General features: G+C 45.0%; 3 protein-coding genes across 4 annotated transcripts in view; 2 read left to right on the forward strand and 1 right to left on the reverse strand.

Annotated features, from left to right (window-relative positions):
• Rrp6 (exosome component Rrp6) overlaps positions 1-147 on the forward strand; it is a 34,770-nt gene extending 34,623 nt beyond the window's left edge. The window contains exon 21 of the mRNA XM_077654441.1: positions 2-147. Coding sequence (XP_077510567.1) covers positions 2-94 — 93 coding nt within the window. The 3' untranslated portion in view covers positions 95-147. The remainder of the gene's footprint in view (position 1) is intronic.
• Positions 61-2,720, reverse strand: LOC144121301 (neo-calmodulin-like). Of its 2 annotated transcripts, XM_077654442.1 has the most exons (5): positions 2,655-2,720; positions 2,231-2,587; positions 1,322-1,420; positions 804-905; positions 61-197 (listed from the first exon to the last, which is right to left on the reverse strand). In XM_077654442.1, the coding sequence occupies exons 2-4, from the start codon at positions 2,573-2,575 to the stop codon at positions 834-836; spliced, it is 516 nt and encodes a 171-aa protein (XP_077510568.1). In that variant the 5' UTR covers positions 2,576-2,587; positions 2,655-2,720; the 3' UTR covers positions 61-197; positions 804-833. The 2 variants fall into 2 exon arrangements, with proteins under 2 accessions (XP_077510568.1, XP_077510569.1); XM_077654443.1 differs by lacking the exons at positions 804-905; positions 2,655-2,720 and having other exon boundaries at positions 62-197; positions 2,231-2,575.
• The window catches only part of LOC144121299 (ubiquitin carboxyl-terminal hydrolase 48-like), a 62,394-nt gene continuing 37,626 nt past the window's right edge, over positions 2,704-27,471 (forward strand). Inside the window, exons 1-17 of the mRNA XM_077654440.1 lie at positions 2,704-3,786; positions 4,291-4,411; positions 4,468-4,527; positions 4,818-4,911; positions 5,573-5,687; positions 7,573-7,630; positions 12,350-12,474; positions 13,167-13,275; positions 14,184-14,397; positions 15,953-16,159; positions 17,626-17,718; positions 19,538-19,650; positions 20,492-20,567; positions 22,346-22,454; positions 23,551-23,599; positions 23,674-23,717; positions 25,356-25,469. Coding sequence (XP_077510566.1) covers positions 3,653-3,786; positions 4,291-4,411; positions 4,468-4,527; positions 4,818-4,911; positions 5,573-5,687; positions 7,573-7,630; positions 12,350-12,474; positions 13,167-13,275; positions 14,184-14,397; positions 15,953-16,159; positions 17,626-17,718; positions 19,538-19,650; positions 20,492-20,567; positions 22,346-22,454; positions 23,551-23,599; positions 23,674-23,717; positions 25,356-25,469 — 1,835 coding nt within the window. The 5' untranslated portion in view covers positions 2,704-3,652. The remainder of the gene's footprint in view (positions 3,787-4,290; positions 4,412-4,467; positions 4,528-4,817; positions 4,912-5,572; positions 5,688-7,572; positions 7,631-12,349; positions 12,475-13,166; positions 13,276-14,183; positions 14,398-15,952; positions 16,160-17,625; positions 17,719-19,537; positions 19,651-20,491; positions 20,568-22,345; positions 22,455-23,550; positions 23,600-23,673; positions 23,718-25,355; positions 25,470-27,471) is intronic.

Genomic DNA, 27,471 nt, shown 5'->3' on the forward strand with positions numbered 1-27,471 from the left:
GTCCGGAAGACGGAAGCGCAGGAGGCAACAGGTCAAGAGCCACACGTTTGGAAACCAGGACGGTAGTCCAGCTGCCAAGTGGCCCAAGCGATGACCAGCTCAATGTTTCTACAGCTGTGGGGGGGCATTAAACCTGTTTTTCATTTCCCCAGTTGTTTCTCAGTAGAGCTGCTTTGCTCTTTGTCCTCTGGCATCACCTGAAGGGAGGAAAAAAAAAAATACAACTGTCCATGCTCTCAAAAAGGATTAGAATGAATAGAGTAAAATCTCGTTCGTTCATTTATTTGCTGTTGCTGTCAGCACCTTAGGAGCTAAACAGAAGTTTTTGGAAAAATAAGGCAGAGTTTTTAGCACTGATAAGGAGTAAATTCCATGCAAAGTAAAATTTAATTCGAACTTGTTAATTCAAACTTACAGTTTATCCAAACTGACGCTTTGGCCTCGTCTAGGTCACCCCAGGTGTTTGAAATTTCCGGAGTCCTTCACTACGCCGTCCCTCATAGGCTTATTCACTTTGCGATGTTAAACCCTCATAAACCGTAAACTTTTCTAGCTTTCAAAGCTCCATTTTTGGTGAGAGTGACCTCTTTGCGATTAGAACGTGGTACTCTATCAAAACAGGCGAACTTCTATTTATCGCCAGTGTCATTGTAAATAACAAATTTCCTACCCCCTTCGATTTCGAATTATTGGATGTTAGCTATACTGCTGTTTTAGATATTGTGGAATAAATTGTGTACCGTAAGGTTGCAAATGAGGAGAATAGCAACCTGTGGTATTGGTGACAACAGTGCAGCACCCACCGGTGAATTAGCTGTGCTGCTGTAGAGTCTCTACTTCATCTGCGTTCTTTTCATCCTCCTACTTGGACTTCTACTTGGGCCAGGGTTTAGCCTATAATATGCCTAAATAATAAATTGTAATGTAGAATGTGCGGTTAAATGCAAATGAAGGACAGTTGCTAAGGAACAGAGTTCCTGCAAAGGTCCCCTTGTGGCACCTTATGCAGCTTGGCAAGAAAGCTTTGTGTCTTCTCATCACAGTCATTGCTACTGTCCTCTCTTCATCATTAGCTTGAGTGTCAGACTCTAAGCTCAATAACCAACCTGGAAGAGGCATAACTGAAGAGGCTGATAAGAAATGGATTCCTCATGTTTGCATCAAAGTGACCTTAAGAACAAGGGCAATGTTGAGCTTGAGTAAAAGCCATACCATCCAGACTGTGTGTTACTAGAATTCCAAGCTGCAGAGTATGCATGCTGCATAACCTTGTGTGTTATGCCAGAATTGAAGTGTCAAAATTTAATGCGGAACTACCCACCTTGTTGAGAAACTCTGAATAGTTAATGCGACCATCCTTGTCGGCATCCACCTCTGCTATGATCTTTTCAGCCTCTTCAAGCGTCATGTGTTGCCCAATCTGGAAAAAACACTTATTAAATCATAGCACTGAGAGCACTGTATCAACCACACATTGCTACTACATAATTCCTTCACCTTAGTTCAGTGAACTACAAGTTCTTGCTCTCTAATAGATGGTAAAAAAATTTCCCCATATCGACAAATAATAGTGCTCTTTGGGACACGTCTGCCTTAAGGTTTTAAATTAGTTTACAAACTATATTATTTCTACATGAAAAGTCTGCTGACCATGTTGGCCATGTTTTTTTGGCCAGTAAATTATGCCACAGCTAGCTAAGATGAAAGCATAATGAGCTGTACCTTTGTAATATAGCACTGCACCTTAGCATGGCAGAACAGCTATTCTTAAAAACAATTATAAATTGTTCCAGGCAGCTTGGACAATTTCAGTCATTGGAAGTAGTAGTCGCGGATAAAAGAGGCACATGTGATTGAAGTTCGCTAAGGTTGGCGGTGCTTGTTGGCATTGGCAAGTCAAGCGACATGGATGACAGTTTGGTCCAAATTTATTGCATCTCAAGAATGTTTTGTTAGCTGGATCAGTTGCATTCAATTCAAAATGGGAACAACACAGAAGACAAAAGACGAGTCATATACAGCTGTTGCATGTTTTTGCTTGACTTGAACCCTTTAGATTCTATTCATAGAATTTGCTTTTGTGCTTGAACAGAAGGAGCGCCCGTCACAATATTTGTTTGCCACGTGATATATGTGAAACTGTAAGGTACGTGCAATGAAACAGCTGTTGTAGCAGGTGTAGCATTGGCCACCTAGCAATATATATGCAAGCGGCACGGAAAGCGCGTACGTTAGTGAAGATGTTGGCGAGCTCGGCCTTCGTGATGTACCCATTGGAGTCCCGATCGAAGACTTGGAACGCCTTGAGCACGTCTGCGCGAGTGTAGATGCGTGCCGACATCTTGCGCACCATGAAGGCGAGGAACTCCTGGAAGTCGATGCTCCCGTTGAAGTCCCGGTCAACTTGACGCACGATGCGCGCCATCTCATCGGCGCTGGGCCGTTCGCCGAGCGCGCGCAGCACCATCTCGAGCTCGGAGCACGAGATGACGCCGTCGCCGTTACGGTCGAACAGCAGGAAGGCGCCTTTGATGTCGGCGATCTCTTCGGGCGAAAGCTGCTTGCTGTGCGCCATTTACGCGAGCGCCTGCAATATGAATGCATATGCATGCCGCCATTTTTAATCTTGGCTGTTTGCGCCAGCTGTAACTTACTCCTGGGGCCCGCGAATGTCACGAAATGTGCGTTCCCGAACAACGCCCCTTGCCCATGCATATATCACGCGCGCGGAACGCGCGTGTATGCATAGACTGGGCGAGAAAAGAAAAAAGGCAAGAACGTTTGTAATATAAAAATTGGTTTTGGGGGAAAGGAAATGGCGCAGTATCTGTCTCATATATATCGTTGCACACCTGAACCGCGCCGTAAGGGAAGGGATAAAGGATGGAGTGAAAGACAAAAGGAAAAAAGACGTGCCGTAGTGGAGGGCTCCGGAATAATTTCGACCACCTGCAGATCTTTAACAAAAAGAACGTTTGTATACATGCGCTTTTGTGATGTGCGCCTGCATAAAGGAAACGCGACATCAGTGAATCCGCCAGGGTGTCTTTTGCGTTCCGTAGTCAGAGAGTTCGTTTTTCAGTGCAAACGCGCGAAATACTTTGTTAGAAAAGTGCCTATTGCGGGAAGTTGGTCGTGAGCGAACGCTAGCGCCTTTCTCGACTTGAAGTGTTCCTTGGAAGCGCTCCGAGCGAACGGATACTCGAGCAGCTGTTCTGTCGAAAGGGCTCGCAAATGACGCGCCTTGGAAGAGCAGACGACAAAACCCACGAGAACGGCGGGACAGCTTTCCAGTTGCGTAACTTCCTGTCCTGCGGCCTGGCGGGTTGTTGCACTTCCTGATCCTTGAATGTCGCTTCACCTCAGCGATTGGCATTAGCGGCGGTTTATTATGTTCGTTCTTGAAAATGTGTGCCGTGGGCGTCCGTGTGTGATGTGCCAAGTCAAACGCGCTGCTCGCTGTGCTCTAAGCAGCTAAATGCGCGTCTGGATAACCGCGCAGTGTTGTAGCGTGCACGCGTGTCGGGAATCCCGAAACGATGCCTTAATGTTTGTGTTGTGCGTCCGTTCGTGTTCGGAACAATTTGCTAGCTGTGTTCCACAGTGTGGCAACCGATGAACGCATCATGGTTTGCTGAAGACGGATATTACCATGCCTTCGAAACAGCAGCTGGATAAGATAGCCTGGCAGTGGACTGAGACAGTGGACCCGGCAGACGTAAAGCAAGAACACATCGAGGCCGCCTACCGAGTCAGATGTGGCTCTTGCGAGGCAAATACGTGCAGGTGAGTGTGTGTGTTGTGAAGGAGGTATGATGCTGCGTTCATCACCACCTCGGGGCACGGTACAAGTGCCGGCATGCGCTCTGGCAGTCGACGTCGCACTCGCAGTAAAACACGCGGGAAATACAGTCGCGGCTGCCGTGCGCACACGTTCCGCGCTGCAGCATCTGACAGCCGTCTTTAATAAAAGTGCTGACTTGTATTTTTATTTTTATGCGACGTAATGGCGTGGTACAGGCTCACCGTGCAAGTATTATGGCGCGAGTACTGCGAACGCGCTCCCGCCAAACCGCGTCGCTACACCGGTTTGCTTTAGCTTTCGTTCGAGTGAGGGCGCCGGGCCAGAACACGGGGTGCTGCATTTATCGTCAGCATCTTGTGCATGCAGAAAAAAAACAAACCGTGAACATAGGAAGCTTCATGAGGTGGCTATACTCTTAACCAAAATGTGATTCGTTATGTATGCGCACTTCGTTGTCAACCTCGTATGTCAATTGTCTTTTAAAGGCGAAACTGTTCAGGAAATCCCCGTTGCTTGTCTGGTCTCGGAGAACGCAGCTGGTTGCAAGAAATCAAAGACAGCGCCTGGCATGATGTGGATGACCCTAATGCAGAAAGGAGAGCCGAGGTAAGGTGAAACGCAGTTATTTGAAATTATCGCACCTAATTGTATAATATTTGTAGGGAGGATTTGTTGGCCTGAAGAACCTTGGTGCAACCTGCTACCTGAACAGCTTCCTGCAGGTACGTAAGCTAAAATGATGTTACCTGGGAAGCAACTTATTTCTGTAATAGCAACAACAGGTGTGCTACATGGGTAGTTGGTTCTTGTGCGTAACATGACAGAGTTGTAGTTCCTAGCAGGGAAGCAGCAGCATGGAAGAATAGTGGCTGAAGTTTAAGATAGACAAAGGGGCATAAAGTACCGCATTCATACTTCCCTGCCATGCATTCACATGTCATTGCCATTTGGGCTTTCCTGGTAATGTGTGCATTCCGTTAGGGGATTCCAGAATTTTTTTTTTCCTGCTCAGGTGTTGTACCACAACCCAGCATTTCGGCATTCGCTGTATATGTGGGATCCTGTGGAGGATCCACAAGAATGTGTAAAGTTCTCAGCCTCAAACGGTAGGTGTTTTTTGTGTATTGTGTGTGCTCTTGAGAGACACTTGGAATTTTAAAAAATGCAGCATTGTAAGACTGGTAGATGACAGTACATGCTGTATTAGCAACGAAGCAAAGGTGTTAGTCGGTGCAGGTAATGTGTAAAATTAAAGCAGTTATTGAAGCGAAGAAAGAACTGCGCGAATGTGACACAAACGGCAAAGAGGCAAAGACTCAGACGTCTTAGACACATATTTGCACAAACATCTCTGCCTCTTCGCTCTCCGTGTTTCGTTCGTGCAGTTCTTTGTTCGCATCTATAATGAACGAACTAGCCTGACGAGTTCTTCTGAAGTTATTGAAGCCCTCATTCATTCCCACGGTAAGAAAATCTTCCTGAAAAACAAAACTCTGTTGTGCTCCTGTTTTATTTTTAACCCCAGCAAGAAGTTGCATGCTTAGTGTTTTTAGCTAAAATATAAACATATGCAGCTCTAGAGATTACTTTTGCATTATTATTGGTAAGGATGTTAGTAGTGAAATGCTTTGCAGGGCAGTGAAGTTTCAATGCTTTACAGTGGCATTTAGTGCAGAAGGGACGCTATACTTTTCATGGTCTGTATATGTTGCTGTTAAATGCACAATAAGTTTCGATTTGCCCCAGTAGGCCTTTGCGCACTTACAGGAAAAGGTGAGCCAGAAGCTGTCAGCTGGACTGGTTCATCTGCTGTGTACAGCCCATCGTCAATTATTGGACATCTTCAGCTCCTGTTTGCACAGCTTCAGTTCAGCAAAAGAAGGTTAGTGGCTCTGCACCCCCATGCTGGCAAAATTTTAAGCATAGCTAATTTCATTTGTTCTTAGATAGTGCTTAGTGCACTCATGTTTGTAGCTTTTTTCTAAATCTCTGCGAGTGTGTGCAGTTTATTTGAACATGTGCTGAGAGGAAATGTGATTCGTACCCAGTCACTTGCATAAAGTCCTTATAGCAATAGGTTTATTAGGTATCCTTTGGAAGTCACAATGTTGGCTGGCCTGTCTGTGCCTCTGACCCTTTGAAAACACAGACCTGCCAGGACAGCTTAGGAACTTTGACATTTGGCTGCTGATCCCAAAGTAGCGCGATTCAATCCTGGCCACAGCAGCCACTTTTCAGTGGAGACAAAAATTCCTATGTGCCGTGCAATATAAATGCATGTTGCGAACACCAGACAGCTGTTATGAGCTTGGAGCCGTCTACTGTGGTGTCTCTTATAGCCCACATGCTAATGCTTAGGGATGTTGTAAATACAGATACCACTACCACTTTGATGACACAGGAAGGATGTAGTTGAAGCAAAGCGATGCAACATTGATAATTGCTCACACCACTTCTAGAAAGCTTGGTCGGCTCTTTGGGTGCTACATACAATTATGTGCAATTATTTGCTCGATGTGTCTGCCAAAGTGCCGACGGACAAGTTGCACCTTAATTTCAGAGGAGCTGCAGTGATAGTTCATTCAATACAGTTGATTCCAGAGCAACTCCAGGCTACATAGGCTGTGATGAATACTGTGAGGTTACTGCAATGCTTAAGCTCTGAGAAATGCCATTTCCAGGCCTGTGCTATGCCAAGTTCAGTGCACAAGCCACGCAGTGGCAGCTCACTCGGTGCACGTGGTCAAGGCCAGAGGAGAGGTGAAGCCAGCAGCTGGTTGGTACAGCTAACTTAACAAGCTGAACTCTGCCTTACTTTCTTTTGTGTTTGCCAAGAAGCTTGGCACTTAATGACAGGAGGAATAGCAGTTATTACCTGGCAACCTCATTTGTGTAGTATGGTGAAGAGTCTCTGAATATATCACAAGGTTCGGCTCAATGGATCATATACAGGAGCCATATTCTCAAACAGTCACTTTCAACATTACTATTGCTTCAGTATTATACAACAGCACTTTTAGCAGTTCAGTGCAGCAGAGAGCACTCATGCGCAGTCTTTGTCAAAAGTTGCTGGCCCAGAGGATTCACTGTTGAGCTCTGTAGTGAAATATGACATCCTTGAAGCTGCAGAGCTTTGTAAGGATGAGAATGATAGGTTTGCTCCCCTTGCAGGAAATCAAAGCCGCAGGTTGCAGTAAGTATCTCACCGCACTGCAAAACAGTGAACCCTAACTCTGTGTGACACTTTTGACAAAAGTGGCATGTCACAGTCTATGTGATGGGGTGTTCTGTCATTCAAAACATGCAAAAGTGGACAGTTTTTCTTTTGTAAGGTGGCAATAAAGCACTTTTCTGTGCTTGTTAATTTTAATGCAGCACTCACGGAATGGTCAGTCAGTTAAATGGGTAACTTGTGCTTGAGCGTTCATGGCTACTAGAAAGACAGTTCTTTGACTGCTCTGTAGAGAGCTTGTGGGAGATGATTCTGTTCTCTAGCCCCATGTCGGTGCATGTGACAGTGTCGGCGTCGCTACACGGAATGTGCTTGCATGTGTCTCATTTTTTGTGCCCGATTCCTGTGGTCAAGGCAGTATTTGTGCACTGAAACTGGTGTTACTGGGAATAATTTGTCCATCCTACTGTGCTAGGGCCTGTGTCTGTTATTGCTCTAAGCTGCTTTTACTGTCTTTGTGAACTGAAATACTAAGCAGAACATGCTTCTTCTTTTAGCACTGCCAGGGAGATTGATCAAAACTGTTATGTTGCAGGTACATAGATCCTGAGCCATTCATCACCTGCTTGGGCCTGAGCACTACCCAGCAGCAGGTAATCAGAGATGCAAGTGCATGCATGAAATTTTGCAACTGTACTAAGCTTACTGCTGTCTCCGTGATCGGTTCTTTTTCATGTGTCCCATATGTGCTTACCCTGGCCCTGATTTATCTTGCGTGTTTATTTCGCTTCTGGCAGACCACCGAAGAGCATTCCAGATTTCCTTTTGTATATTACGCTGTAATAGGCTGACTGTTCTGTCTATATACCGTATATTGCCACTAATTAGTCTACCTCAATTTTTTGCAAATGGGTCATTCCACGCCAAACGTCTCAGGCGTTGCGCTCGACCATCTCCAATTTGTTGAAAAAAATTCATGGAAATTAATCGTAATATGCGTAATGAAAGCCTGAAATATTTTTGCCGAAAAAAATTTATTCGTGAAGTGAGGGCAGTTTGAACATTTAGAAAAGGCGAGAGACCAGGCACTGCTAAATAATTGATAACAAGTTCAAATTTTTACAAAACTCTTGAAAAAATTTTTCATTGACATTTGCACAGATTTTGCCTTTCGATATAATTCGGAGCGTGCAGCTTTACATGGGCATAAATATTTTCAAAAATAAACCAAGAAAAGTATGGAAATGTACCATTTTTGTCGTTTTTTGTCTTAAATATCAACTTGCTCTCGGAAATTCCGAAATAGCCGTTTTGTTCCTCTAGATGTCTCGTGCCTATAATAAATGTTACAGGTGACGTAACTGCGTACACAGAAGTAAAAAAAACACTCAAGTTGCAAAAAGTGCGTTTTGAGCCAAAAAAACTCGTTAATTTCACCTTGAGGTGGTCCAAGCATAAATACAAACAATAGCCGGATGCGTAGAATGATTTATTGCCTTTCATTTCTGAAATTTTTATCAAGGTAATTTTTGTTTAATGCTAAAATAATTTTCGAAGTTGAGCTCTTGGGCTGCAAGTTGCGTCGTCTCGTAACGCCTCTTCACCGCAGAGCATGACACTGCCGACACTTTAGCCAAGCGGAATCTTTAGTTCTTGTTCTTAAGTGAGGTTTGCACTGCAGGCAAGCATGGGAACGTTGTGTAGTCGAACAGGTATTCGTAGGAGAATATTTTGTTAACGTTGCTAGGGCGGCACATGCCCAAGTGAATCTATATTTGTTCGGTGTGGTTCTGTTGCAGTCACTCATTCTTGTCGGCGCCATGACAGACATAATCACCAGCATTGAGACGCCAATCTGGAAATGACCAGAACGATCCGTTGTTGAAACAATCCGCGACGCAGCAGCACTACGTGGTACCTGACCCTTGTGGCCATCAGAGGCTCATGCCCGTTTGTTTCCGATGTGATGTGTTTGGTGTATTTGATTTAATCGGTGAAATTTATGCGTTAATACTCCAGCAACAACTGTTGACGAGCCACTATGCTGGCGAAGCACCTTCATGCGAGCGATGCACCTATGCGCGAGCGGGCAGCGTTCACCGCCGGAGTGTCTCATGTTACTCGCCGCAGCGGTGTGCACATCGCACCTTCACGTGCGTGCACTCAGAGGCGTGCGCTCTCCGCGATCTTTTCGGATATAAATAATGCACTTGTGATACGCCTGCCATGCCAGCTGGTCATCCCTCCTTGTGGTCCATGTGAGACAGCACGCTGAATACCCTTGTTTTTCTTCTCTTGGCCGCCCCACATCAAAGCGGGTCTGTTCGAACTTCCAAAGCCAAAACGATCTCGTTTATTGCCTACCATCCGCCGAATGTCGCGTGATATCTTCTTTAGCTCCAGCCCTAAAAATGCACGACAGCAAACGAAGTTATCTGGCCATAAGTGTCGTGCCATGCCAGGTGCCATGTTCTGCGGTGAAGAGGCGTTAAGAGACGACGCAACTTGCGGCCCGAGAGCTCAACGTCAAAATTCTTTTCTCGCTTTAAACAAAAACTATCTCGATAAAAATTTCAGAAATGAAAGGCAATACACCCTTCTACGTAACCAGCTATTGCTTGTATTTTTACTTGGACCACCTCAGGATGAAATTAACGACTGTTTTTGGCTCAAAACGCACTTTTTGCAACTTTAGTATTTTTTTACTTCTGTGTACGCAGTTTCATCACCTGTAACATTTATTATAGGTACTAGACATCTAGAGGAACGAAACGTCTATTTCCGAATTTCCGAGAGCAAAACAAAAAAACGACAAGAATGGTACATTTTCATACTTTTTTTTTTCGATTTTTTAAAAGTATTTATGCCATTTAAAGCTGCACGCTCCGAATTATATCGAAAAGCAGAATCTGCGCAAATGTCAATAAAAAATTTTTTCAATTGTTTTGTAAAAATTTGAACTTGTTATCAATTATTGAGCAGTGCCTGATTTCTCGCCTTTTCTAAATATTCAAACTGCCCTCACCTCACGAGTATATATTTTTCGGCAAAAATATTTCAAGCTTTCATTACGCATATTACGATAAATTTCCATGAATTTTTTTCAATAAATTGGAGATGGTCGAGCGCAACGTCTGGGTCTTTTGGCGTGGAATGATTCAAATATTACTATCCGAAATTGGGGAGTGGGTTGACCTATGTGGGGAGCTGACCTATTCGGGGGGTCTAAAAGGCAGTTTCAACTGAGCTGCAGCTAGCTATGCCCTGCCATCCATAAAATAAAAAATTGTCAGTTGGTGCCAATTGATGTGCAGGTCCACTCACGACAGTTTTAACTGCAGCGCATTTACTCGGCCCCCTCGTGCTGGTGGCTGCTTTCCCAGTCGAGTGGTAGATAGCGCGAGAGCAGATTTCCGGTTCCAGTAACCTCAGAAGCGTGCGCTGCAGCGGAATCCGAAACTAGAGGACTGTTGGAAATTCGATTTTCCCATTACCAGGCTAGTTAGCCTTTCCACACCCGGTTGGGGAGGGCAGAAAGGGGTGCCATTTTATCAACTTTGTTCTCCAATTGCCTCTGACTGATGGCCTTGAGACTGCGTCATTATGCCTTTGTTGCTTTTAGCTGCGCGTGCGCCACAGTGCCATCTCGCGGGAAGCACTGTAGATATGAGTCTTCTTGCTTTGGCTAGCTATGACGACCAGGCTGGAGCATCTGCTTTTGTTTTAACTGAACTCTTCTTCAGTCAGCGAGAGGGGGCGTTGGGGGCAACTTATTATATGGCAGATGAAAGGGGATTGTCGCACCACTCCCTGTAATGTCACACTAGCAAGTTCATGAGAATCGGCCAACACCAATATTGGCTCTTGACGGGGAAAAGCCACTTCCATCTTGAGTTGTATTCAACTATAGTGCTAGTCGACGTGATGACAAGAAAGGACTAAAATCATTTTGTAGCGAGAGCTACACTTGGCTACCTGTCGAGCATTTTGCTGTGGTTCTGAGAGGCCAGTTGTGCACATGCGCCGTTATCATGGCAACCAGAGAGGAGCAGCAGGTGCGGTGTGTGCTTCACCGTCGCCGTGCGCCCACTCCACTGTCGGAGCCTTGCGTGACGTCACGCGGATGAGTAGTTGTGCGCATACGCTGATACCATGGTAACCAGAGAGACCCCACAGGTGCTCTGTGCGCTTCGTCGCCACCTCGCCGCTCGCGGCTCTATCACCTGAACCGTGCGTTGCATGCGCAGCGTTGCGTATAAAAGGCGGAGATGTAATGGGCGGCTGTATCAATGTTTGATATGGATGCACAGAAGAAGAGTCCGGCCGCTGCTAAATGGCGGTATAGACAAGAGAAGATTAACTCTTTCGATCCTGAGGTTATTGCCTGGCACTTGGCTACTCAACAGAGAGAATGAGCCTAAGAAGGCGAAGAGAGCAGTAGAGACGTCCGAACAGAGAGAAGAGCAGCTTGCCAAACGGAGATGCCAGACTGCTGAGCGTAACAGACTGCGCATAGCCGCCGAGATGGTGCCCAATGTCTCTCATTGCTAAACATACAGTGACCACAACAAGCTCAACCCTGGAAACATACCTCTCGCTACATATATCCTGGCATAGCCGAGCTAAGCAACTGCCAATTTCTTGAAATCATGAATATGTGTAATATATTTTCTGAAAGATACAGAAATTTTCTATCAGGTGATCACAAAATCTCAAAATCGAATTTTTTGACTAAGTCTTACCCCACTCTAAAGAGGCACTAAAGGGAAAATAAATGGAGAAGGGAACTATGCTTGACTGTTGAGAATTTATAGTGCATCCTTGATGGCCTTGCTGAAAAACAACCAAATTGAGAAGCAAAGCATCTGATAGAAAAGTTTGTGTAGATCAGTGTGAAGTGAAGAGGATAAACAATTTCAAGTATTAGTATTTCACTACAAAATGAGGTCAAGGGTAAGTAAGTCTAAGCAAGGGCATTGGATGTGTGTAAATGCACAGCCTAGATTCTGAGGATATACAGCTATCCAAGAAACATTTGGATGTCAACACAATGCTGATATGTTTGTTGTTTTTTGTTCCTTTGTTTTGTGTTGTTGCGTGCATGTGCATCCCTGCATGCACAGCTTTTGTGTGGTGCCGAGGGGGGTTCGTTTTAAGTTGTGTAGTGGGGCTCTTGTAGCTCCCATGGAAGTCCTTAGTTTTTGAAGTGGCCAATGACGAGAGTTGTCACGCACTGTTGCCATCCTGTTTTCATATCTTTATTCTTTGAGCCGAACAAGGTGGAAGTACCAAACATGCAAAGCTAAATGGATTGATAAGGGAGTGTTGCTGTATGCTGCTTCAAGCATTTTTTTGTTTTTGTTTGCTCTCAGGATGCACAAGAATTCAGCAAGCTGCTCATGTGCCTATTGGAAAAGCACTTCTCCTCACAGAAGCAGCCCAGCGTTCGCAACATTGTACAGGAGCAGTATGTGGGGGAGTACGACTATGTCACCAAGTGTGTACTGATTTCTGGCCAGTCCTCTTGTTATGAATGCACTCCGAGCTTTATAATGCAGCTGGCTTCTGGTTCTAAATGTGCACCTCATATGGAACAAATACACTTCACAGCAGCCTGTTTCCTCTTAGTGCAGTTTGTTTATACTCTGCAGTCCCTGTGAACATAGTAACCATTACAGGTCTTAATGACCTGTAATGTTAATGAAAGTTGTTTGAGTTCGTGGTTGGAAAGCAAAATATGAACCAGCTTAGCAAAGATAATATTAATATGTGTAGTGATCTCGGCATACCCTTATCAGTGTTGAAACCTTAATATGTGCTTCCCTTATTGCTGTTCTAATTATCATTGGCAGGGTTGCGATGTATTATTTGTTCACAACTTAATGTGTTGAAACGCATTTGAAGAGATGCTGCATGGATGCGATGCTCCTCCTAAGATGGTTTATTTTCAGCTCAATTTCAGAGAACAGAAGTACGAAGGAGTTTCTGTCTGTGTCTAGTATAAGCACATGGGCTCTTAAACAGCCTTTCTTTTTACATATTTGTTTGTGTCATTTAGATGATGAAAATCATAGTCAGTGGTAGCATGCTGCCATCTTCTGAAGAATTTGTTTCTTTTTTGAGACATAGGCTTTAAGTTCCTTTACCGCTGTAGCTTGTAATCCACTACCCTCCTTTATCTCCGTTTAGGTGCCTTGAGTGCAGCACAGAATCCCTATGCCCTTCCAAGTTTTATGAGCTGGATCTCAACATCAAGGGTCTCAGGCACCTGGACGACGCAATCAACCAGTTCCTAAGGGCAAGTTCATTCTGTCCCTTTGAAGGGCCCTTTTCTCTTAATTGTCTCAAATGGTAGGCAATTCTTCCGAGTCTGTTCTTTTTGTTAGCTGCTGAGGCTGTAGCATCGAGAATGCGTGCATATAATTGCTTTTCAGCACTAAATATTAACTGGAACTTTGTTTCTTCCTAGATGTTGTGTTCTAAATGAGCTGTAGCGTTCTAGCCCAGTGGACTTACCTGCAGTGTTTGCAAAGTCAGTGAACTCGAAGGGAACCTGACAAGTAAAAAATCAGCTGGCTTAATTTAAATGTTTGCAGTAAAGATGCTGCTTAATGGCCAGGTGCAATGGGAGCAGAAACAAAGGCATAATGTACTCCCACTGTCAAAGTTTATGGAAGGCAATATTGGCAACAAAAAAACTTAATCGCAGCAGCATATTTTTATGCACTTTGGAATAGATGCCTGCAGCTCAACCGTTCTTGAGTGAATTACACTGAGCACTATTACTATCACAGCAATACGCCTTGGATGCAAAGAAAATTTTTTTTTTGCATAGTCGTCTTTCACAAACATTTGACGGTGGATTTAACTCTGCATTACTCAAGCGCCCCGTGCAAACCTTCCTGTTTAAATGTGCAGTTGTTTGGCTTAAACCTCAATGCATGAGTGTTGCTGTCATGCACTGTGCACTCTAAACATAAGTAAAAAGGTAGTAAGCTGTCCTCCAAAGCTAAATGAGCATTAGCATTCTAAGCCCAGTGGACTTACCTGAAATGCACTAGATGACAGTTAACTCCCTTTTTATTTTCATATAGGTGTATTCGTGTTTAGAGTGTGGGTAGTCTGCTTGGAACTGGTTTTTGTTCAGTAGTATAAACTGCAGTTTTACCCTGCAGTGACCTGTTTGCACTTCATGTCTGCACGCAGGAGGAAAAGCTGGAAGGTAGCAACCAGTACAGGTGCAGGGTGTGCGGTGGCAAACGCAATGCGGTGCGTTGCATTCAGCTACGCCGCCTGCCACCTGTGCTTAGCCTGCAACTGCTGCGCTTTGGCTTTGACCGGCAGGCTGGCTGCCGCAAGATCAACACTGCACTCCAGTTCACCGAGACACTCGATCTCAGCTCACACCTTCGACAGCCTCGTATGTACAGTCGACGTCCAAAAATTCGGAGCCCCGATTTTTTTTAACATGCTTGATTATTTGGACACTTTAGCGGCACCGCGACATGGCTCATAGAGCCACTGTATAAGAGCGTTTGAAATTTCGAGCGCTCTGCAATGGACTGCTTGATTTTTCGGACCTTGTTTGCACTTGCCGCCAGGTAATTCAAATGAAATTCAAACTGAAAAGGAGCCTCTAATTGGCAAGGTTGATATTCGTGGCGAATCAGCACATTGCACCCGCATGGTTTTGAATTCGTACCAAACTTCTTTTACATCATCTGCGGCACAAACTTGAACAGTTGTCACAGTATGCAGAACTATTTATGCTGAGTCTTCTGTCCCGGATACGGGAAGAGGTAGCAGCGAAGAGCGTGGGAGGCACGGAAAAAAAAGGGCGGTGTATTGCGAAGTAAGGTCAGCGTACCCACGGCAAAAAGCACTGCAACCCTGAATTTTCTATCGTAAAACCACCAACACCTGGTGGTTTAATGACAGGCAGGGCACTTCTCAAGCCACCACAGAGTGCATATCAGCAGTTATGATGTCAATTTTGGCCCTAGTCACTAAGCCTAATTACAAAGACCATTGCAGGCGGAGCGCTTCCTTCGGCCGTTTGTCAGTTCTTATTGTTTTGCCATCTTCGCCTTCTTTTTCCGGGCCCTTCGTACTGCAGGCGCAGCGCAGTTCCTGCAGCGGCAGAATCGCTTTTGCATCTAGACTGTCCCAGCCATTGCGTTCTTCGGTGACATGGTGAACGCCCAGTAAAGCCATCGTACATTGAGCTCGTGAAAGTAGTCGCCGCCTGTCGTCTGTGTGCATGACGTGCAACAAGATTTAGTCATGAGGAGCTTCAGAATGAGCATAAAAATACTGTGCATAAACATACTGTCCCCTTCCTCCAGCATTTTTGCTATAAGTTAGTGATATTTTCGGGCGTTTTCACAGTAAAAAAAATTGGTAGTCAGCTGTACTTGTAACTTATATGAGCTTGCTTCTTGTCTACTTTTATGAATATCAAATGTCGGATCTTCATTTGTGACCCCCTTGGGGATAAGAAAACAGGATGCTGCACTCCCTCAGAAGTAGGACGCCTCGCCTCTTTCTACTCTCCTGCAGAGGGTTTTTTACCCACAGTGGGGAGAGTTCGGTCCTTTCGTATAATAAAAAGTTTTGATGCGACAGCATCAAAAGCCTCATTGGGGAAAAAATTTGTGTCGTCGGTCATAAAATTTGCCCATTGGCTGGAGGAGAGTGACATCACCAGACTGGATAATTCCAATTCGCTGGAGGGGAGGGATGTCACCAGAGCTGATGTGACATCACTTTCAGTAAAGGCATCAACAGTTTCTGATGCTTTTGAATTGCCAGCACATGAGGTAATTAGATGTATCTATGAATTTTTTTAATCACTCAGTCAATTGATCAATCTGTCAGACAGTCCAATCAGGCCAAGCCATCAGGCCGGTCAATCAGTAGTCCAACCAATCCATTCTGTCAGCCAGTCAGTCCAATCAGTCTCCGTGGCTGTGCAGCGGGCAGCATGGTGTACACTCTGATGGCGGTGTTGATCCACCGGGGCTCCAGTGCCAACTCTGGCCACTATGTGGCCCACATCAAGGACCGCACTTCAGGGTCCTGGTACCTCTTCAACGACGATGGGGTGTGCAAGATGCGGGGGCGTCAGCTGCAGCTCAACACAGATGAGGAGAATCCTATGCGACCGCAAGGCACCAGCTCAGGTGAGTTGCTGGTCAGCAGCAAAGGAGTGGTAGGGCCTGTTTGGGACTAGTGTGCTCTTACAACAGGGTTGTGTGGTCCTTTAGGTTAGTGGTGTAGCCATGTACCTTTTTAGAGGCAGCATTTTGACATGTTAGCATTAATGAGCTTGAGTCGCAGAAAAGCTGGTGCTGGTGTCATTGACCGTGAGCGAAGAATCCACGAAAAATCCCCATAGAAGCAAGCTAGGGGGCAGGTGGGCCACCTAGGCCACTTTGTGGCATCATCACAACCTGCCCACTGTGGCAGGTGGGAGTTAAATTAATTATTGGTCGTGAGAGGTTGCTTAGGAAGAGCAACCTGGATAGCACAAACCCCACCGGTGGCAGCATCTGCCATAGAAGGGCAGTGGTGCATCGCTTAACCGCTGCACCAATATGTCAGGATTGGCATGAGGGCTCCCAGGGATCTATGAATGTTAAGTGGAGAATGACCAATTCTGCATATGGGGGCACAAGTCTATTAACGCTATCACATCGGACCCTTAAAGTGTAGCTTACATTTTTCCTCTGATTTTTGTTTTGGTTACGTGGTTAGAGAAAGGGAAAGAGAGGGAGGCAGACTAACGTTTTCTCTCGCTCAGGAGGCTCTATAAATTCAGTTACTGAAAAATAGCTTATATGTAGCTAATGAATGTGCACATAAAGATGATAGCATCTTGAGCATGGCACATTGATTCTGGTACACAAAGGGCACAAAATAGAACATTGGTTAATGCAATGCATTCCTGTGTATATATTGCAGCTAAACCACATGTTTGTACTAGCACAGGTTTTAATTTCATAGTGGCAGGCTGTTAAAGGTACCAGAAAAGAGAAATAATGGTACTTGCATGTCTTGATACTTCCTTTAATGTGCTGTTATTCAGGCAACGTGGTTTGGAAGAAAGTAATAGTGAGCCCACAAAAAAAAAAAGGGATATGCGATCAATTGGATTGGTGCGGAGGAAGTGCGAGAACATTCTCCGCTACGATCTCTTCCTTTGTGCTGTCGTTTTGCAGCCTTGAGCACGAACCACAATGACCACTACTGCTACACGTAACTTCACTAAGCCACTATCATCACTAGAACCTGATCACTATCACGTGTCACTGAAGCGTCCTAACCTAGTTGGTAGTGCCAGTGTTTCGTTATAGCTGGTGTGTTATTATAGCCAGTGCTTCATTCTAGCTGGCGTTGTAGTAGGTGGCAGGTGAAGAGGAAGATCTCCCCCTAAATGCTTTCTCCAACCTGTTATAGTTGGCAGGTGTAGGCTTCACAAAGACGCCAACGGCGGGCAGTTTCAGCCATCATGGCCCTCCTAGTGCTTTCGATTTAAAAGAGGAAGGGGTACCTGTGGAGTTTCAGGGGGCAGGGAAAGGGTAGTGTATGATCTTCTGCCTGTGTTACTGCTCTAGGCGAAGTACTACTAGATTTCTCTTTCATGTAGGTGATGCCAGCGAGCCCAAACGACTGGCCAAGGGCACCCATGACTCTACGGGGGCTTACATGTTGGTCTACCAGAGGCACGGCCATGCACAGTGTGAGTGTAACCCTGAGCAGCAGAGTTTCTGCCTTTGTGCACAGAGGTGAAACAGGTATTAAATGGATATGGATGGGATGTTAAACCTTTTGTAGCAATAGCTACATTACGGTAGCATTTCGAGCCTTCAAAGTGGTGGTGGCCCGTGACCGTGGCGGCAGCACGTGACGGTGGCGGCGCTGCCACTGCCATGTGGTCACATGGTTGATCACGTGACCAGCCACGTGGTGCGGAACAGCTACTGCTGCCGGCGGCGTGGCACGCTGGCGAAACCGAGCTGCAACAGTTGTGCGCATGCGCTGTGTCAAGTGGGACGAAGATGAAGAAGGAACGCCCAGCGAAACGGAGCGGTGAAAGGCTGATTTTGCAATTCAACTAAGCAAGTTCCACTCGGCCAGCTGTAGCTATCGCATCACTCCAGGCTTACCCAGAGCTAAACCACCGCCAGTTTTTTTTCTTAGATATGTGAGTTGGCAGCAAAAAAAGTTTCACCAGCTATGCTGTAATGCTGGCTTCATTTCACACTCAATATATGTCTTATTTGCTAAGTTAGCTATATTGGGAAGCTGCTCAGCCTTTCCTCTCTTGAATCTTGCATCTTTTTCTGAAGCTGTGCAACAGTGAAAACAGTTATACTTGTGGTTGTGATGTATGAATGTTGCTCCAAGCAGTGGCGTGCAGCAGAGTTTGCACATCTTTAATTACACCCTTTAGTTTTTAGATTTGGATATTCCAGATCAGTGCACTGTAACTGAGACTTTGCTCTAGCCTTAAAGGGACTGACAACTGACCACAAAGTGAAAAGATCCTGCTTTATACTGGCAGAATTTAGTGCTGTAGCAGTGTTGAAACGAAGATTTATATTTTTAATTTGGCATCTAAAATTGCCTATAACAAGCTGTAGCAATGGTCTGTGATGAAGCCTTGGTATTGTCAGTGTACCTCATCACTTGACCATGTCTCTGTAAACTGACATTAGTTGTAAGGTTTTTTTTTTTTTTGCAAGTATGTGTCATATTTGAATGGTTTACATTTTCTTCAATTCATCTTTCAATAAAAAGCGGTGCATCCTTCACGTGTCCTTGTATTGAAAGGTGGACTGACGAGCGTGCAAACCATTACCAAGTATGACAGATGCCTTCACATTGCTGATAAATTGCTTTGAATTACTGCTACTAGATATTGCCACAGTATTCTGCATTTCTTGGTTGAAATGGTAGTCAGTCTTGGCACTAAAGCTGTCATTGATAAGATGTACGTCACTGAGCCTTAACATCTTTGCACATGGCAATGGAAGTGACATTATGCTACACTGAAACTGTGTAACTACTCCCTGGTGGCTGTGACCACATCAGTTTTTAGGTTTCTTACTTTCGCTGCGGTGCAGTCATTGTCACACTTGCTGATCATGGTTTTCAACATCACGATGCATGAAAATTTGTGCATCTACTGACTGAAAAATTCTTGGTAAGAATCTATGGCTTTCCCAATGAAACCATTGCAGGAAAGGGAACCTTTGACTATAAGCTTTTTGTTGCACCAAAAAAAACTATGGATGATTAAAATTCAGTTCTCAGTCCTTTTAATCCTGGCATCAGAAACCATTTTCATTGATACTAGAAATCAAAACTTTCTATGCCTTATACTTGCTCCTTTTTGCTGAGATTTTCGTAGATGTCTGTTAAAATGTTTGTACGTTAATGAGGTATGAAAAGTTGTGTGCTTGGATAAATTTTTATTTCTTGTAGGATGTTGAGGTTGCTTAGTTGTGACAGTGAGGTAAGTAGCAGCTGAAGCTTGCCTTGTGCATACCACGCAGCATTCCCAGCTGACCAGGACCCCTTCTGGATGCTACCCAAGCATTTGCAAGAGGCCTTGGATGCAGACAATGCAGCTTTCGAACAGTGGGTGGCCGAGATGGATGCTATGCGGGTGTGTGCCTTTCTCAACATTGAAATCTCACTGCTTCACGAGTTCATTTGATGACTCAGTTATTTTCCTGCTGGTTTGCCCGTCTTTTGTGAAGACCATCAGCATAGAAGTGGCAGTTCCGTCAGTCAGTGTGGGAATAGGCAAGCTTAACACTGAAAAATAATAACGGATGGGATCGCCATTTAGTGTTCACTACTTTCAGCCATAGTGCTGCTTCACTGATATTGTATGAATGATGCTGAGAAAAGTTTCTTGTGGATATGCAAAGAAGACTGGTTTCATTAACATCTCTACTACAGTTGAGAGGAAAGGAGGTGTCCTCCCTTGCAAAGCAAGAGTAGACAGGGGAGGAAAATTTGCATTTTGTCGTGATATATGTGATAATGCCGCAGACGGACGGACGGACGGACGGACGATGGGATGGGATGGGATGGGATGGAGTGGGATTGGATGGATTGGATGGAATGGGATGGATGAAATAGGATGGATTGGATGGAATGGGATGGATGGAATAGGATGGATAGATGGATAAATGGAATTTAGATTGAAATTGGATGGGATTGGATTGGATGGGATTAGATGGGATTGAGATGGATTGGATGGAATAGGATGGATTGGATTGGATGAATAGGTGGGTTGGTACCTTTAAATCGAGCTATTTCATCACAAGGTGTTTAATTATAGTTTTTTCAAGCATGTACTAAGGCTGTTGGAGTGCGCCTGCTCATCTGTGTTACAATCGCGCCCAGAGCAAAGGGCAGTGCAAGAGGCTTACATACAACTTCATGAATCATTAGCTTTCTGGATAGCTTCACTGACGCCTCCTCTTAATGTCATGCAGGCAGACAAGGTGACAGCTGGCCGGGCTCAGCAGGATGAAGTTCGCTCCCTTTACAAGCAGTTACCTGTCATCAAAGGTGCTCTTGGCTTTCTTTGATTAGACTGCAGCAGTAGGGTGCAGCACATGAGTTTCTTTAGTTATTGTTGTGACGCCACCTGAGGTTTTCTTACCCTGCAGCATCTGCCGACAGTGAAACGTCGTTATAGCAAACAAGTAGCAAAATTGTAAAATAGTTCAGTATAGCCGAAATTTGTAATGTAAAACTTCGCCAAAAACGCGCGCAACAGCGGCGAAATTTAGTCATTGAAGAGACAGCAAATTTGGCGATTCTTACTAGAGAAACGGAGAGACGTTTTCTCAGGTTTTGGTAGCGTTTCATAGGTGCTGGCGGCTATTCCGAAGGCCGAAAAAAAAAAACGAGAGACAGGTTGGCTTTTCTGCACAGCACCTCAAGCGCAGGTTGAGTGCCGGCTGTGGTGGCTTCCTGGCATCACAGCCATGTCGCGTGGAAAGCAGTACGTCAGAGCGAAAGCTATTGCCGTTTTCATCAGCTGCGCGACAGCAGACCTGAACGCAGGATTGTTACTGCAAGCTTACAACCACCTGCGCAGCTGCTTTCAGGGCGTTATTGACGAATGCCAGTGGCGTGAATGCGTGCTGACTGCTGGACTGCAACTCGCACGCCGCTGTTGGCGAGTGCGAGATAAAAGTACAAACCTTGGCGCGAACGCTTGCCGCATCACCACTAGTCACTTGTGCAGTGCGGCGAAGCCTGCCGCCTGCATTCGAACGGACACAGTTTTCACTGGGGAGCTCGATATATCCGTTTCACTTCCAACCGCGTTCCATTATAAAGTAGAAATTGCATGCGTTTGTCAAAATTATTTATCAAGAGTTCGATATAGCCAATACTTCGTAATATCCGTGTTCAGTACATCGGGGCTCTACTATAAATGGAGCACGCCACGAACTGAGCATCAAAACATTTTTGTGCTCGTATATGCCACCTTGCTGGCGTGTTTGGGCAAAGCCATTCAGTGCTCTTAACTTCTGCTGGAATGGGCCTGAAATTGGTTTATGTACGACAAAAAATCTCATGAAACATATACCATTAAATGGTGAGCGAAATTTTTGGCCGGCATGATGGCTTAATTTGTGGTATTGCTTCTTGTCATTTTCTTTTCTTGAAATTAAGCAGCGCTACACATATAGATGAAGACATAGAAAAACATGACAGGGCGGGCGCTGTCACACAGGCTCACACAGGAGCTTTACACGGGCACTTACTAGCCACAATTGAATGCACATTTAAGAAACTTGTTGGCAAATTAATCAGGGTCTTATAGAATCATCATCATCGTCATCCTCATCATCAGCCAGCCTGACTACACTCACTGCAGGGAGAAGGCCTCTCCCATGTCTCTCCAATTAACCCTGTCCTTTGCCAGCAGCGGCCACTGTATCCCGGCAGACTTCTTAATCTCATCCGTCCACCTAACTTTCTGCTGCCTCCTGCTACACTTGCCTTCTCTTGGAATCCACTCCGTTACCCTTAAGGACCAGTGGTTACCTTGCCTTCGCAGTACATGCCCTGCCCAAGCCCATTTCTTCCTCTTAATTTGACTGGAATGTCATTAACGCGCATTTGTTCCCTCACCCACTCTGCCCACTTCCGGTCTGTTAATGTTACACTTATCGTTGTTCTTTCCATAGCTGATGGAATCACCTGGCAAAATTTTAGGGTGGTGCCTGCCGCCCCTTGCCTACCTACTCTTGTTGCCGTCCCTGTTGTCTCAATCATCTCACACTGTTGAACGCCAAGATTGTTCTGTTGACCTTCTCAACTTGTGCCAGGTGAACCTGTGGACTGGATTGCCACCGACTGGCTTATGAAGTGGCTGGCCCAGGACAAGGAGCCAGTACCACCTGTGGACAACTCAGCAGCTCTGTGCCCACACTCCCTGTGAGTTGGTGGGAGAGTTCCAGTTTTTAACGGACAAAAAAAATGATGCAGCACATACACAGTTTAGAAATGGAAAGGAAGTGCGAAGCATCTAGTGTTCAAGGTGTTTGATGGCACTTCTTGGTGTGTGTGCTTGACCTTTTGTAAAGCACAAGTAGTGTGCATGCCTCGCATGCATACAAATGGTGAAATTGTACTCAGAATGACTGTATAGATTAAATCACATCACTTTCTGGCTGTTTCGACCGTTTGCTTTGTAGAAAAAAGCACGGTACACATTTGTACTAATGACTTCTTAAAAAGACCTCAGATGTGGTATGTGTCCATTTCTCAGTCTTTCGTTAGAATTGAAAATTTCTTCAATGAGCATTACGAGGCAGTTGACTGAAGGAAAAAGCTCAAAAGCTCGACAATTTTTCAAAATCTATTTTTCCTGCCATACTGGGCCATGTCGAACTGGTCATCCGCGATTGTAAAGCCACACACAACAGCAAGGAGGCCCATTAGTGAAAGATGAAAACACGCTGAATGGCTTGTTTGATAGTTTGGTAGTGTTCAGCACACAAAAAATATGGTACATAGTTGCATCGTTGTCGATTTGTTGGCACTTGAAGCAAGTGGGACCACATTGTCCCGCTGCTTTAAAAAATGTGTTAATAGTGCGAATTTCTTGCAAAGAGAGAAGCAGTTTTGTTGGGCTCTTCCTAAGCAAGTCTCTGCTCCTAACGCGCTCTGTCAGTAATACACATTTTTGGTAGCAGTTGCTCAGCCATGCGATTGACACAAAAGGCATTTTATTAACTGCTAATTAGCGTGAACTGACAAATGCTTTAATGGTATGGGGAACTGTTGACATCCTCATGAACCAATCTTGTCAGTCATAGCAGATTTTGAAGCAAGGTCTATGATCAAAGCTCCTCTTAAGCACATCCTGTTCAATTTATGAGTTGGTGCTTAGCCATGTTGTACAGGAGTCCAACATTTGCACGTTTGTGCTTCCAATTTCATGTATCGGCATAGTATGCCAACAATTTTTCATTGTAATGCTTAGAGTGATTCTAGTAGTACTTAACTTGGATTTCTTTTTTTTCCACAGGCTTGATCCTCAGCATGTGGGCAAGGTGAAATGCATCAGTAGCCAAGCTGTAAGTCATCATTATGAATTAACAGCGACACACTTATTGCAACGGCTGAGTGTGCTTCCCTGGTGTCTTTTCAGGCTGACTTAATATACCAGAAGTACGGGGGTGGCCCAAGATTGAGGTGTGTATGGAGGGAGGGGTTGCTCTGAGCTTCTGTGTAAAATATGCAGGAAGGAAAACGCCACTATTGGTTACACAATAGTGTGTCGAGCACCTTAGGCGGCTTATCAGGGCCGGCCACAAAGTGGTGGCATCAGGTGGCAAGAAAAACTGCCTCCATGCACTCGGCACATTTTTTGTTGTCACTGCTTTTAAAAGTACCACTCAAATCTAACAATCTTAAGCAGGTGTAGATTCTTTTGAGCATGACTGGCAGTGCATTATCCTATCGTTACTTGAGAAAAATTATAAAAACTGCTTGTTTTTATTTGGTGGTATTTCTTGTGTGCAGTGCTCTTATTAGCTGTTGGTCAATATGCTTACATATACAGGTCTGTGTTTTCATAATCGTTCACATTGCCATAACTTACTACTGTAGGCTTTCAGTAATGTAATAACATAGGTCTGTGTGAGGGCTTCTCAACTTATCAGAACGTCATGATGAGGAGAGACTCGGCAGCAGCTATGCCACACGCTTGGAGTTAAGTGCAAGTCAGAAAACGATTATTTGTGGAAAAAAAGAAAAAGGTCCATACCTGTAAATACCGTATAAACGCGTGTAAGGGCGGCACTTTTTTTTCCAGATTTGAGGGTCAATATTTGGGGTGTGGTCTATACACGCCATTTTCGAAGAAAAAGAATTTTTTTAACTACGAACACACCAATCAGGAAATTAGCGGCATTAATTCTGTGTTTAATCGCCACTCGCTCTGTATTCCGACTCCGAGCTGGTGCTGTGCTAAAAAGTTCTAGTCACCTTAGTGGTGCACGCTCATCTCACAAGAAGTCGCGCAGCACATCCGCTGTCATCGCGTAGCCGTTGAGCAGCTCTTCTTCCAGTTCGGGAAACTTGCACGGCTTACCTCGAAAAGTGCACTTTTTGCAGCTTGTGTTCCTTAATGAATCCTTTTGGTTCTACCTTCGTCGGATGCACTTCTCGGCCACGTCAAATTTCCTTCCCACCGCACGCTTGCCGTGTTCGACAGCAAACTCCCAGCCATGTAGCTATTAAGGTGCTTGCCCATCGTGCTAAAACTGCTAAAACTATAACGCTCGGCAGCAGCAAGCGAAAGCCACAACTACGGTGAACCACAACTCCCGTGCCTTTGACAGCCAGAAAAAGCTGGAGCTAGTGATACTGATGCCGATAAGGATTGCGGGAGCCGGCGGCGGAGGAAAATGCTGATGATGATGATTATGAGCCGCGGCCTGTGGCGCCATCCGTGGGCAGCATTTGCAAGCTCCTGTGCGTATGCGTCGCCTCCGCGATCAAAAGCACCGTTGCTCGCAGCTGGAGCCGGTCTCGGAGGTCGCGGCGCATGCATTTCGAAGGCTATACCCACGTGGGTCGTGTGGAAAGTTTGGGTGCGGCCCTTACACGGATATTATTTTTCTTCTAGCATTTCCTTCTGGAATACGGGGTGCAGCCCTTACACGCGTTTATACAGTATATACATATCTCTCTCAAATTCTTGGCCTCAATATATCGCAAAATGGAAATACCTCCGCAGCTGCGCTGAAGTTTTGCATTACTGATTACCATAATCATCTAGTTTTCTGCAACATGATGTTCAGTATAGACAGGAGTGTGCTTTTGCAGGGAGGCACTGTGTGCAAGCTGTGTGGTGCAGCAGTGCCGCTACCTCAGAGCCCACACGAGGGTGCAGGATGACCAGCGGAACATCTCCCGGCTTCTAAAGTTCAAACCCTCCGAGTAGGTGCACATCTGATTTTTTCCTACAAGAATGTACCGTCAAGAAGCCATTCGAGTGCTTATGCTGCTATGCGCTTTCCACGTTACTTGGATGTGATAAACTTGAACACCAGTCGACAAAAACCCTTTCTTTTTTACAACTGAATGTGATAAACTTGGATAAGATAGATGAGTCTTTCGTAAGTTTGTGGCCAGTGGAGTTGCCATGCCTTACATTTATACATTTCCTAATCCATGCAAAATCATGGAAGGGAAGATTGTGAAATTTTTTAAAGTACATGATGTATTATTGTTTTCTGGTTGTAATCGTCGCAGAGGCTTTTAATTTCTGTAATTATTCAGCTCAGGCTAGTACAGAAAGTATCACCACATTCAAGCATTGCAATATTGAGTTGCTGTTATGTTGTATTTGCTATATGCACCATGTAGTTGTATGTGTGTTATGTATACATTTGTATCTTTATTAACGGCAACTGTGGTGGATGACCAGAAGGACCAGAGTGAGGTATTACTCCCTAATCAATAGAAGCCATGATATGAACTTAAGTGATACACTATTGAGCTAGTTCATAATGCATCATAGAAAAAACAGCGCAGAGAGACTGAAGATGAAGTGAAGAACGGATACCACAAGTGCTGAATGGCAACTGAGCTTTTAATCGCAAAACACAAAATACGTACATATCTACAGAAAAAGTGTACACAAAACAACAATATAACAGCAGAATCAGTTGTGGGGGGCATCCAGATATGCCCAACTCTTTTCCATCCAGGACAACTAATGAGTGACTGATGTCCCTCTTTCATTTCTCGTCTCTTTGTTCTTCTTTTTTTATATATATGACATCCTAAATATATCCACCTGATCTGGTAAAGGATGATATTGAGGTATTCCTTGAAGAAAGGCACAAGCAAAAGCTCTAAGTTGGACCACTGAAATCTGTCATATCTGCCGCCAGGGCGACCTTGCAGCTTGCAGCTTTTAAGGCATTGAAACCTACATCAAACTGCTCTTTTGGGCTCTGTATTTGGGCGAACAGGCGAAGTGCATCTAACACGCACGCAGTATCTGTAGTGGTAGAACCCGGGATGTTGTCAGCTTCCTCGTCGGTGTTGTTTGCATTGGATGACATTTCTCCAGTGATAGAGGCACCAATGTCACTACTATCGTACCATGCTGGAGCAGTCTCAGCTGCACTGTCTATGTTTGGAAACATGCAAAAGGTGACAGTTTCTACAGTGCCGTCCCGTTGCAAAACTTCTGCAAAGTGCTCTTTACAGGGGTCGTCACTGACGGTTGTTAATATTCGGAGCTTCGCATTGTCCCTTGGTAAGCGCACAATTCACGACAAGATCAGTAATGCAGCAGAATAACGAGTTGAGGCCTAATTGCAGCTGTGGAGTGACACCAGTCAGCCAACGGCGCGGCAATGGTGGCTATGGCTCATGGACTAAAGTGAGAGTTTGCTGTGGCCAGTTGAAAGTGCGTAGCCACCGTACTGTGTAGAAGCTGAATCGTGTTAGTTATAAATGGTAGCTGTGGCAATGGGCACATCGTGTGGCTCTGACCACAGCCGTTCAGGCTGAACGGTGGCAGGGTAGGGGGGGTACACTGGCACCCTTGGTGACAAGTGGGGAGAGTACTCTCTCTCTCTCTGAGTGTGTCAGCTGCAAGCATGCTCATCATGCCCTGCGCTGTATCAGTATCAGCATGCCACTGCAATCTACGCGCTTGGAGCACCAGTGAAGTTTCTTTGCAGTGCACGGCATCATTCATGGCTACTTGACAAGAGATCCCTTCAGCTTCTTACACAGTGATAGGTACACGCTAACCAAGACATTCATGATGAGCTACTGCGGTAAGCGGGCACCAAGTACATGAAGTTTAATGGAAGCCGAGCCAGGGATCTTATGCTACTACGTCCTAAATGGAATTGCCGTTTAAGCAAGTACTCCTTAAAGGGGTTTTACTGTACTGCTGGGGCTTTGCTGTGAAGGTGTC

Source organism: Amblyomma americanum, chromosome 2 (assembly GCF_052857255.1).
Source record: "Amblyomma americanum isolate KBUSLIRL-KWMA chromosome 2, ASM5285725v1, whole genome shotgun sequence".
Lineage (NCBI taxonomy): Eukaryota > Metazoa > Arthropoda > Arachnida > Ixodida > Ixodidae > Amblyomma > Amblyomma americanum.

What these genes read in the sequence shown, in the direction of transcription:
- LOC144121301 (XM_077654442.1), bottom strand. Translation starts at nt 2,575, where the DNA reads ATGGCGCACAGCAAGCAGCTTTCGCCCGAAGAGATCGCCGACATCAAA. An exon ending in TCGCCAACATCTTCACTAAC is followed by an intron (nt 1,421 to 2,230) that starts GTACGCGCTTTC and finishes TGTTTTTTCCAG; the next exon opens with ATTGGGCAACACATGACGCT. An exon ending in ATTCAGAGTTTCTCAACAAG is followed by an intron (nt 906 to 1,321) that starts GTGGGTAGTTCC and finishes TTTATTATTTAG; the next exon opens with GCATATTATAGGCTAAACCC.